The sequence below is a fragment of the Tachypleus tridentatus genome, chromosome 9 (genome assembly GCF_004210375.1).
Source record: "Tachypleus tridentatus isolate NWPU-2018 chromosome 9, ASM421037v1, whole genome shotgun sequence".
In the NCBI taxonomy this organism is placed as follows: domain Eukaryota; kingdom Metazoa; phylum Arthropoda; class Merostomata; order Xiphosura; family Limulidae; genus Tachypleus; species Tachypleus tridentatus.
This window is the reverse complement of record NC_134833.1, coordinates 101,522,832-101,535,258: the sequence shown is the minus strand read 5'-3', so window position 1 is coordinate 101,535,258 and position 12,427 is coordinate 101,522,832. Positions and strand designations below refer to the sequence as shown.

At 32.6% G+C, this 12,427-nt stretch overlaps 1 protein-coding gene across 1 annotated transcript in view; it reads left to right on the top strand.

The window, feature by feature from the left end:
• The window catches only part of LOC143225902 (guanylate cyclase 32E-like), a 42,815-nt gene extending 31,819 nt beyond the window's left edge, over positions 1-10,996 (top strand). The window contains exons 15-19 of the mRNA XM_076456091.1: positions 2,513-2,636; positions 3,591-3,834; positions 5,272-5,370; positions 6,872-6,963; positions 7,638-10,996. Coding sequence (XP_076312206.1) covers positions 2,513-2,636; positions 3,591-3,834; positions 5,272-5,370; positions 6,872-6,963; positions 7,638-8,090 — 1,012 coding nt within the window. The 3' untranslated portion in view covers positions 8,091-10,996. The remainder of the gene's footprint in view (positions 1-2,512; positions 2,637-3,590; positions 3,835-5,271; positions 5,371-6,871; positions 6,964-7,637) is intronic.
• Positions 10,997-12,427: the final 1,431 nt, after the last annotated feature.

The following is a 12,427-nucleotide window of genomic DNA, read 5'->3' as shown; positions in this document are numbered from 1 at the left end:
ACCATAGAATGGACCACCGAAAATGGAAATTACTATTACAAAGTGTTTTAACCGGTAAAACACAAGAAGCTTGTGTCGTTTTCTCTCTAAAAGATTCTACGGATTATGATAAGGCTAAATAAGATATTCTCAAAGCATAAGAGGTAGTACCAGAGGCTTATTGTCAAACGTTTCGACGTTATCGCAAGCAAGATGGAGAATTTATATGGAAAAAAAGGTTTAGTTTGATCGATAGTGTAATTATTGGAATATTGTCAACAGTTTCGACAAACTGAAACAGTTATGTCGAATTAGGCAATTTAAAAGTTGTGTAAGTGGCAACGTCAAAGCATACTTGGATGAAAATAAAGCTGAAACACTACAGGAAGCAGCTGCTCTTTCTCATGTTTACACTTTAACCCATAAAATAACTTTTCATAAAAAGAAATCCCTGCCATCTCAGCAAAAGCATGTATCTGTTCAATCCACTAAAACTTCATCAAAATAATCAAGGCTTGTCTGCCAATTTTGTAAAAAAACATGTTCATGTTATGTCTGATTGTTGGTGTTTGAAAAAAGGAAGCAACTCCAGGTGTGTTCAACTCCACATATAGACATTGTTTCTTCTGATCACCCGATATTGTTAATTTGGCCACTGTTATAAAGACTGTTGTAGTTGAAGAGGGATCTGGGCTTTTTGTTTCTGTTGGTTCTGTGTCTTAACACTGGTAATTCCATACCCATACATATTCTACCTAATACTATAGCAACTCAGTCATTGTTGTTAGACGGTATATTGCCCTTAAATCCGAGTTCTACTACTAGTAACTTACTACTAGTTATTGTTTAGAGTATTGAGGGTGTCTTTGTTAATTTTCCTCTTCATAACATTTATTTAACATAGACCTAGTTTCTGGACCAGTTGTGGATGGAATAAAACCTACTCTACCAGTTAATTGCGTATCATTATCGTTAGGAAACGATTTGGTTGGGGGAACAGTTATCGCCAAACCCAAAATGATCAGTGAACCAATCAATGTTTCATCTAAGGATGATGTTGTTGTGGATGAGAATCCTGATGTGTTTCTTCCGTGTGCTGTGACTTGAGCTAAGGCTAAGAAATTAAACCAAAAACAAATGATGAACACGTGTTTAACAGAATAATATGATAGATTTGTCTCAAGCGTATTTTGTATCTGACAGGGATCTTGTGAATACTTGTCCTATCGACAATTTCTTGTTGAGTGGAAATAATAGACGTGAAAAATCTAGTTCACCTGGTGAAACTCTGTTTGCTAGAAGTAAACTGATTGCCGAGAAAGAAATGATTTACAGATCTCTTCACAATTTGAATATCCACTCCCAGAGAATGAACTGGAGAAAGGTCCAAATGGTTATTTTTTTTTTCAAAATTGATGTGCTTACGAGTAAATGGAAACCACTAAATGTGCCAGCTTCAAAGGACTGGGATGTAGTTTATCCATTTAGAGAACCTCGTATAACGATTATAAAAGATAGCCAGGAACGTTCATAGATTTTTAACATTACAAACCGTTTGACTTCAGTGAATTAACTTCGGACGTTAATATTTCTACGAAGACATTACATATCTTCGTCGATGATAAACTAGCGTGTGCCCAGTGAAGAAGCTAGCTAGCTTCCCGTTAAGTGAAGTGTACCTGTATCAAACAGAATTACTTCGTTCGTCATGAACCGTCGATAAAATATTCAGTTACAGCCCAGATAGAAGACTCAGTATTGTTTGTGAGTTTTTAAAACTTTTATATATAGACCATTATTTGTAATACTCGTTATTATGCGTTGTATTGTTGCTTGTATGTTAAAATATATTTGTATTAAGAAAGAAAATTGTGTGTATAAATCCTGTTGGCAAATATAAATTTGATACGCATTTACATTCAGTTAATTACTAAATTAAAATTAAAATTTCATGCAATTTCAAATTGTAATATATAACATCATAAACTGGAGGGCTGTCCAAAATAAATAATAATACGTAACGTTATTTCCGTAAACTATTAATTTTTAGAATATTTTGAGATAAGATATTTCGTTAATTTTTACATTCCAAAAGACACTGGTATTTAACAACTGCCTTAAAGTTTGCTTCCCGGTAGTACAGTGGTATGTTTACAGACTCACACAGCTTGCAACGGGGTTTCGATACCCATGGTGTGCAGAACACAGATAGCCAATTGTGTAATTTTGTGCTTAATTTCAAAACAAATAAACAAACAACTCTCATAGTTTACATCCTTCAGGGTATTATTGAATAAGTTATTTCCTTAATCTTCAAGTCGTAGAGGACATGAAAATAAAACTTGCTTCCTAAACACCTGCAATCTGTAAACCTTTATGATGTAACTGGTACCTATTATGCGCATTATTTAGAGAATTATTACGTTGTTTTCTCAGACTTCAAATTCAGAAGAATGTTATGTAAAAGTTACTTCTTCAAAGTTTACATTTCCGATGGAATAAAAAGGTTTTTTTTTATTACTTCTTCTTTTAGGCCAGTAGCAGAGCAGTTAAAACGGGGAGAGCCAGTCGAAGCAGAGATCTTTGATTGCGTCACAATATATTTCAGTGACATAGTTGGATTCACAGAACTTTCAGCTGTCAGTACACCATTACAGGTAAGAAAGTTTAATACGTAGGCAGGAAGAAAAACAAGCAAACATGTAACAGTTGCAAATAAATATGCTTGTTTTGTTGTGGATAATTTTAAGCACAAAGCTATATAATGGGCTTTTTGTGCTGTGTGCATCAAACGTATTGTTGTTATATGCCTTCAGACGTTCCACTGAGCTACTGGGAGAGGGGCTACACATGAACAGATATTTTTACTCTTTCGTAATTCTCTTTTCGCATATTCTTCTATATTCTGGTTTAGTGCTACAGTTATATTTAAATAGGCCTTAATACTGTTATGTTAGACTCTTTGATTTTAATTATAGTGCTTAGTCACTAGAATGAGATTTAAATGTCAAGTTCGCAATAGAAATATTTGATTAACATAATTCTAATATACAACTTGTATTTAAGCTTGCAGTTAAACAGTTGTGATATTTATCTAATCCTTTCGAGGTTAATTATATTATTTATATTACTGACTTAACTTTTTAGTAATAGGAAAAAGAGAATTAAATGTTTCGTGTTACCTAATTGCCATATCACGAATTTCTGATGTTTCTATTGTATTCTGTGTTGATGTTATCGTGTAGAATATTTGTATATATATATAATTAGTAACAGACCAAACGATACATGTATATGTTTGTCTAATGTGTGATTTATCGATGTTATTCAATTAGTATAGCAATATATATATGTCGTTTAATGAGTGGTTATTTAAGTAACATATCTTCTATCGACCTCTTTCATCTGACCCTTCAATGTGTAGTTTATTAATGTTATCTATGAAGTAGAGCCTTCCTCTATCCTTCATCTATTTGTAATATCTGCTTGTTTGATTTATGTTATATTGTTGTTATCTAGAAACTACACCATTCTTTTCTTCTCTTAATGTTTCCTTAAAGAATAGTTCTTTGAGACTTGAAATTGATATTTGTTTCACTGATTATATCTAGGTGGTTGACCTGCTAAATGATCTCTATACCTGTTTTGATTCTATCATCGGACATTACGACGTGTACAAGGTCGAAACTATTGGCGATGCATACATGGTTGTCAGCGGGCTGCCACTGAGAAATGGAGACAATCACGCTGGAGAAATAGCTTCTGTGGCTCTCCATCTTTTAGGAGCAATACAGAACTTTGAGATCAGACATAGGCCAGGAGAAAGATTAAAACTTAGGATTGGTGTCCATTCTGGTAAATGTTTGTTATTTGTGTACTTTTTCTTTAGAATTTATACCATCTAATTTAACACGATCACTCTATTATATAAGAAAAAAACCCTAGATAAATAAATAAAGACATAAAATATATTAACCATCTAAATACAGTAAGATATGCAAATAAGGTAACAAATAATATAGAACAACTGTTCTTTAAAGACAGAACAATTTATCTTTTAAATACTACTGTATGTATATATATATATATATCCTTCGTATTTGATATTTTCTTGGAATAAATCACAATATTTCACGCTTTACACTGACGATTTATTGTTTGCCGGTTCGTCAGACCTCTTGACTTGTTGGTAAATTAACTCGCATTATTTAATTATCTTAGCTACTAAATAAAAAATAAATGAATGATCATTTTTAAATGCAGATACAAATTTATCTGAAATAATTAACTCGGTGCAAGATACAAATTTTACTTAAAAAGAATTAAAAGGCCTTAGTAAGTAATTAATCTCAAAATAACCATAATTTCAAATAGGTCCGTTTTCTGTTTCATTTACTTAATGTAACTAAGCATAGACAACCACCATCTCCGTGATTGGTCTACACTTAAATAAGTTGTATCGATCAAGTTGTTGTATTACTAAAAAAAATTAAACTTAAACAATATTTCAATACCACAGCAATGGCTTGTTAATTGTTTGTTAATAAAACGGACACAGACATTTTGTAGACACCTGATTAGGCAAAAGTGTTTTTCTCAAACACAGGAATATTTTTTTCTTACACGAGGATCAAACGAAATTTCTAACTAAATGCTCAGCCGTATAGTATTTGTAAAAAACTTAAAGAAAATTAACAAACAATTAATAAGCCATTGCTGTGGTATTGAAATGTTAAGTTTGATTTTTTTTAGTAATACAACAACTTGATCGATACAACTTATTTAGGTGTAGACCAGTCACGAAGATGGTGGTTGTCTATGCTTAGTTACATCATATTATAAAATTTGTGGTGAGAAATAATGTGTATAGCATTGTTGTTCAAACGGCTCTGTTCTGTTTCTTATGTTTCTGTTGAATCTGGCCTAAGTCGTTTTGATAGTGACTAAGTCTGTGATAGGCTGATGCTTGTTTGATGAACTAATCTTTCTTTTTTGGTTTGCTGTATGTCTGTAGTGAGTTTTTCTTTTTAGAACGGGAGTACTAATGAGTAAGCTTATGGTCTAAAATTAACTTTTGCATTAAAAGCAAATGAATTAGGTAATGATTAATATAAAATATCGTTTGTTATTTATCTATATCAAATCCATCTCAGTCAATTTTAAGTTTTCCAGATGTAGTACTGATTGTGTTGAATATAAAATGAGATTAAATTTGCAGGACAAAATGTAGTTTTTTATTTTTCTCTACTCTAGACGATTTATTAAAAATATTGCACGTATTCTTCCTCTTAGGTCCGTGTGTGGCAGGCGTGGTTGGACTTAAAATGCCTCGATACTGTCTATTCGGTGATACTGTTAATACATCTTCCCGTATGGAATCCACAGGCAAAGGTTGTTTTACACACCCATAAAAATTGTTTAATTTAGTTACTATCATGAAAAGGAGACACCCCTCCCCTGTTGGATATAGCCAGGAATATATTAAGATAGAAGAAGTAATATATTTAGTACTATTAAAGATAGTACTGATAGTACCAACTCTTAAAGTAGAAAGAGTAATTAGTTATATGATACTTGTCAAAAGACATTCGTATCAAACTTTTCATGTCTCATGACAAATACAGTCAATTAATTATAATCATGCTATACCAGGCTGTAAAAACGCGTTCACACCATAACAGTTGTTCTTGTAAGATATAGTAATTGTAATGGTCGTATGTATAATTATATGAAATATATTCCAAATAATTCGTGTTTTAGTATTTGACTATTTTGACACTGATAACAGTTGTACTGGTATAATATTAACGTTAGTAGTAGCTAAAGTAATAAAAAAAGGGTGTGTGTGTGTTTCTTACACCAAAGTTACATCAAGCGAAATTCTGTGTTTGCCAAGGGAAATCGAACCGCTGATGTTAGTGTTGTAAATCCATAAACTAAGCGTTTTTACAGCGGGTTACCACAAGTAAAATAACTCATGTAATTAATCAAAACAATGAAAACGACAGTTGTATTATTAAGTTGTCATAATGTTACAAAAGGTCACTGGGAATGAATTATAGAAACAACAACTGCAATGCCAGTGCTGTATATTGTTCTAGTTGTAATATATGATTGTTAGTTGTAATCTAGTCTAATATTACTAACAATTGTTGTAGGAATAATGACAGTTCAAATAATTGTGCTTGGTGAAACTGTACGAATTATTAAAATTCTAAGAATGTTTAAAGATCAGAGTGATTACAATGAAACTTGTATATGAACAAATAGACATAAATGATTGGCATTAAAGTTTTTATACAGCATTGACCATTTTCAATAAAAATACAGATATTATTCAAGAAGGACATGTATTTGTGGCGTCACCTATCGAAATAGCTTGTAATTGGAATGTACTTATCTCAGAGAAACTTGATGTTTCCAGTCATCGAACTCCAAAAAATATACAACTTATTACATCATGTTTCGAGAAATAAATTTAAAAATGTATTTAATAAGTAATTCAGTATTCGTTGTAATATAAAATAAAACATTAAACAACAATGTATGTTATGAACATTTCTATGTTCTCCATCACCACAAAACATGGGTTGAATATCACTAATCTCATTACAAAACAATTAACTCTGTTAGACCATAACGTAACAGTGATTTAAACAGTAACTGCATTAATAATTTTCATCCTTCCTCCAGTTTTTCAACTTAGTAAATCTACTAAAAATTAAACATGTAAAGATTACTTTACGAAATAAATCCTTTGATATATATGAAACCTTCACCTTAGTTTTAAAAATCCACACTAATCACTTCTTTTTCCTATTCTTTTATAATTTTTTTATAAAAATTTATAAAAATTTTATTTATAAAAAAAATTTGCTTCTCTTTGTGGTAGCACTGAAGATTCACGTCAGTGAAGCGTGCAAAGATATTTTGGACAAACTAGGAGGTTATGTCCTGCAAGAAAGAGGGTTAATACCCGTCAAGGTGAGTTTAGTCTGAACTTCAAGAGTGATTTAAAGAACCCATACGGATTGGTTAAAAAGTTATTCAAATAGTTATTGTTGGCCGTGAAGATGGAAATATATTTGCTCGTTCTGAATAAAAAAGGGTTTAATAATCAACCTAAATATACGGTTGAAATATCAAGGTAATTTCCATAATGCATAACACGAGGACTACAGCAATCTGAGTCGCTGAAAGAGTGCTTTAATAATTCATAAAGATATTGAAGTTGAAATTTAGTCAGTATAGCATCGTTGTCCGATAAGTTACTACAAGTCTCTGATTAGGTAAGAGAGTGTTTTAGTAATTCATAATGATATTGAAATTGATATTGAGTCAGTAAAGCGTCGTTTTCCCATAAGTCACTACATGTTTCTGATTAGCTGTAAGAGTGCTTTAAGTAATTCATGATAATATTGTACATGACCTTGAGTTCCTATGGTGCTGTTTTCCCATGAAGTTACTAAAAATCCCTGATTAACTCCATGAGTGCTTCAATAATTCACAGTGATATTAAACTTCAAATAGAGTTGTTATAATGTTGTTTTACAAAAGGTTTTAAACTCATTTTTAACCCATGTAGTTGCATGCTCAAAACAGAAATAACAAGTAGGGATATCAAAAGCTCCTGGATTACAGAAAATATTTTTATTTAGGGTAAAGGAGAAATGCGAACTTACTGGCTCGTCAGAAAAGAGAGTGATAATATAGTGTTTTCTTGTGACTCAAGGTCTGAAGAAACAATAAACGATACAACCGAGCTTCATATTCCTCCAACGAATAACGACATCATCAAAGATGGCAATGGAAATACCAACCAGTGCCTGTCAGTGCCAGTGGTAGCACAACAGAAGGGTATCACTCCGCATCCGGACTTCAGCTGGTTAATTAGCCATGAAGTATCGGAACAAGAAACTTCTAACAGTGGGAGACGCAAACGCGTTTCACAGATTTCGAATTACAGTAGCTGTGGAAGTTTATTTCAAGATTGTAAGAAAAATATTCTTCGAGAGTTTCGCAGTAACAGTCGGCCAAACACGAAAGGCTACAGATCAGCTCCTATCATAAGCTTTCGTGACAGAGCGTCGTGTCGTGATTATCTCTTATAATATCCTGGTTCGAGGTGAAATTTCCAATACTTTCAATTTATTTACCTTAAAGTCAGTTTTGGGATGTTATCGTAACGGGTTATAAATGTTATGGATTTCAAAGCAGGTTTTTCAATTTTAACAGATGACATTACGTGCCTCTGGATTGCTCGGGAGGATCCACCTGACCTCGAAGAATCATCTCTGAATGTTTGAAAAATACAACTGATCTATTTATTTTCTGTTTTAATATATGCACAGCACATGTATTATCTCTTTGGAGCAACTAGTCACAAAACAAAATACACTGTAAGTGGAAACATGGAATTAGATTTAACAAAAGTATGTAAGCTCTAATCAGAGGTGTTCTGGCATATTGTACCGTGTTGAGCTACGTCTAGTCAGTGCATACTGTTTGTATTACCGGTTACTTCCTACATATGGTTAATAATAGATCGTGATTTGTTTTCGTCCTGCACGTTGAACGGTAATAAAGTAATTGAATTGGCATAAATCCTCCAGTAGCACAGCAGTATGTTTGTGGACTTACATCGTTAGAAACCGTGGTGAGCAATGCATTGATAGCCCTTTGTGCAGCTTTGTGCATAATTCCAAACAGACAAACAAAAACTCTAGCAATTATTTATATATATATACATACAGAGAGAGAGATTATTATGGAATATTTAGGTCTCAGTTCTCCATGAGAAAAGTGGCCCGGCATGGCCAGGTGGGTTAAGGCACTCGACTCGTAATCCGAGGGTCGCGAGTTCGAATTCCCGCTCGCACCAAACATGCTCACCCTTTCAGCCTTGGGGGCGTTATAATATGACGGTCAATCCCACTATTCGTTGGTAAAAGAGTAGCCCAAGAGTTGGCGGTGAGTGGTGATGACTAGCTGCCTTCCCTTTAATTTTACACTGCTAAATTAGGGATGGCTAGCGCAGATAGCCTTCAAGTAGCTTTGCGCGAAATTCAGAAACAAAAACAAACAAACAAACCATGAAAAAAAAAACATTTGTTACATTAATAAAATAAAGGAAAACGATTTTACATTTATGCTAAGCTTCATCTTATTATAGTCAAGACAGCTTTATTCTGCGAAAATGTTTAATTTCTCAAATAAAAAAGATTTTGTTAATTTTCGGTCATAAATGCTCGAACCATTAATTTTCTTTGTTTTGATACTGCAAACCGATGAGTTGGACACTTGTTACAAAATAAATCTTTGAATAGCATAAAAAATAACTGCGAAAATTCCATTGTTTAAAAATAGCGTTTGGTGAATACCTAAGGTACAACAATTTCTACATCAAACCACAAGTAATGATAAGGCTTAGTAAAGTAGGCTTACTGTTATTTAAATAATGTGAGGTCACATGCCCGTATGGAAGATTTTTAAAACTTTCATATTTTAACTGGACGAATAAAATATATGGCAAAGAAAAACATCTACATTCATTTATAGCTTTAATTGTGATTTGCAACCTGTTATTCATGTGAACGTTTTTAATAATGCATGTATTTATATTTATTTAAATGTAAGCTAAAGCGCCTTAATAAAATGATTTCCTTTCCGTCGATTATAACTGAACTTTGATATTTTATTTGTAGAACCGATTCCTGGTATACACTTGTATCTACAGCTTTCCACCCTGAAACTTTCAGCTTATAGAATTGTATGCTGTTCCTTGGTGTGATTTAAAATTATGGTTTATATGGCTTGTTACATCAAATTATTACTAGTACTGATGCTATACTTCAAATTATTTAAGATAATTAGTCTTCGAATTTGTTGTGATAATTATGTGAATATTTCAGACAAGACACTCGCCGCCCTAATTAGAAACTCTATAAGTCTGAACGACTCTTCAGTATATAGGGCGTCTAAATTATGATACCTCACAAAAACGTGAAACTTATCTTTAAGCGAGGGGACTGTTTCTTATGCATGAGTGAATTGTGGCATTATGTTTTTATTGTTTAAGGTTTTTTTTCTTCTGCTTTAAGTAGGCTTTCGTGGATTCTGCTCATACGAAACTAAGTCTTTCACGCGTTTTTTCTTGGTTCAGGTTTTATATTAATTTATTCGTTTTACACAGTGACATTGGCTTATTGTATTTTGGAAGTTCGATCATGTTCACGTTCATATGTTAGAATAAAACTCTTCTAAACAAACTATTGCTCGATAGAGATATGATTACAAACATCCACAGGCTTACGTGATTTTATCGTGATCCAATATTACTTTTCATTGTTTTATAGTTGTTGACTGAATAGCACGTATGTTTACGGACTTACACCGCTAGAAAATGGGTTTTGATAATCGTTGTTGGCAGAGCAGAAATATCTTTATGTGTGGTTTTGGGCTTAATAATAAAAATAACAATCATCAATCAATGTTGAATAGTTTCAGACTGTTTAACTCCACGCTCCCAAGTGGCTCAGCATTAGGCCTGAATACTTATAATAATATTAAAAACTGTGGTGGGAAAAGCACAAATAGCACACTGTGTATCTTTGTGTTAAATGCCAAACAATACAAATGAATTACTTAATCCTACCTTATTTTCCAGCTTAGAAAGAATGTTCCTTCTACGTTCCTTGTACAGTGAAAGTCGTATTACCTTGTCAGAACTTACTAAAACAGATAAATATATCTGATTTAAGTTTTAAAAAAGAGTATATACATATATGTGTCTATGTGTGTGTAAATATTTATATATGTTGTACTTCCTTGTAAATATTATCTGAAAATAAAAGTTGTTGTTGTATTCTAGTCGGATACACAATTATTCGTCTCCAGAAAAATCTAAAATACTCTCCTATTACTAATTCTAATACCTGTCTATTTGTCTGTTCATCTCATATGTATAATGTAATATTTTTTATCTACAAAGAAAAGTGTCTACCTTTCATTTTCTTATTTCAAATCAGAAATGTGAAATCGCTGATATAGAATTCGTCATTTTATAAGAAAACACAATTTTTGTTTAAACAAATACGACTGAGTTGTGTAACCGAAGTTTAAATTCTAAAATAATCAAACTTGTAAGTTTATATACTTTACTTAAGGCATAAAAGTAATACCGATAGAAATCATAACTAATAAATGGCATCACGTTTAACATTTCATTAGAATCTGCACAGACATTTGGTTTGCATAACCGTGTTTTCCTGTTTCTGCAGTTTAAGATATTCTATAGTAGCAGTATACAATAGACAGTAAAAGCATTAGAAACCCAAATCTAATACTTTTTGGGCCAGAATCTGCATTGTTTACTGCCTGGTTGAGTTGGAATATTTACTCATTAGTGTCCTAAAGGTATATGCTTCTATCTTTGATAATTTCTTAAAATCCTGGTAGATTTGACAATAATGGTCTACGTCTTGTGATAACTCGATCTAAAGCGTCCCATAAATTCTTAATGAGATTAAAATCAAGGGATTTTGTATGTCATGGTAGGTGTTGGAAGTTTTTATTATGCTATTTTAATCAATCATTTTTAACTAGAGGGCTGGGGGCATTATTGTCCTGAAAGTAACAGTTTATGTTTTGATAAAATTAAAGCATTTCTAGTTGCATCTGATTAACTAAGGTGGTCAGATATTCACGTAGTAGAAATTCGCCGTTTAAACTAACCAGAGAACGTAACACATGACGTGTAAATGAGCTATAACTTGTTCACAATTTCATTTGACCGTATTATACCCTTCCATCGGGCAACTGTCCAATCCCGGTAATCAAATCGTGAATGAAAAGAGTTCTACATAAGAGATACCAATTACCAAAGTTAAGTTCATGCAACTCTTTAATACTATTATTATGGTGAAAAGGAATATTCCTGGAACATTGTTAAAGTTATCCGTCAATTCATAAAAAACCCTGTATTTATTATATTATACAATAATGGGTGGTGGTTGGGTGTTATACGAGTTTATTTAAGTAACTAGGTGGGACCATTCATACTAGTATAATTCGTTTACTGGCCTACCAATTAGTGCCATAATAGGGGCTGGAATGCTAACTTCAAGAGGTAAATTTTTGACTTACTTACCCCAATGGTAGTACTTATTTTTCTTATTTTTTTTTATTTTTCAATTAATTTTCTTCTTTACTTTGAAGAGCAGTCACCTTCCCACAACTGTCTGCAGGCAGTGAAGGGTAATATAGATATGGGACGTTGTGAGCTTGAGCACCCACATTTCGCTCTCCTAATTTCTATTTCTATATCTGTTGCTACTCCTTTATTTTATTTCTTTATGTGAGACTGGCGAATGGAGATTAAGACTGATAGACGATGTATCTCCACCGCAATGTGGGTCCTACTTCCCCAGTCACCTCCAAAACTAGGGTA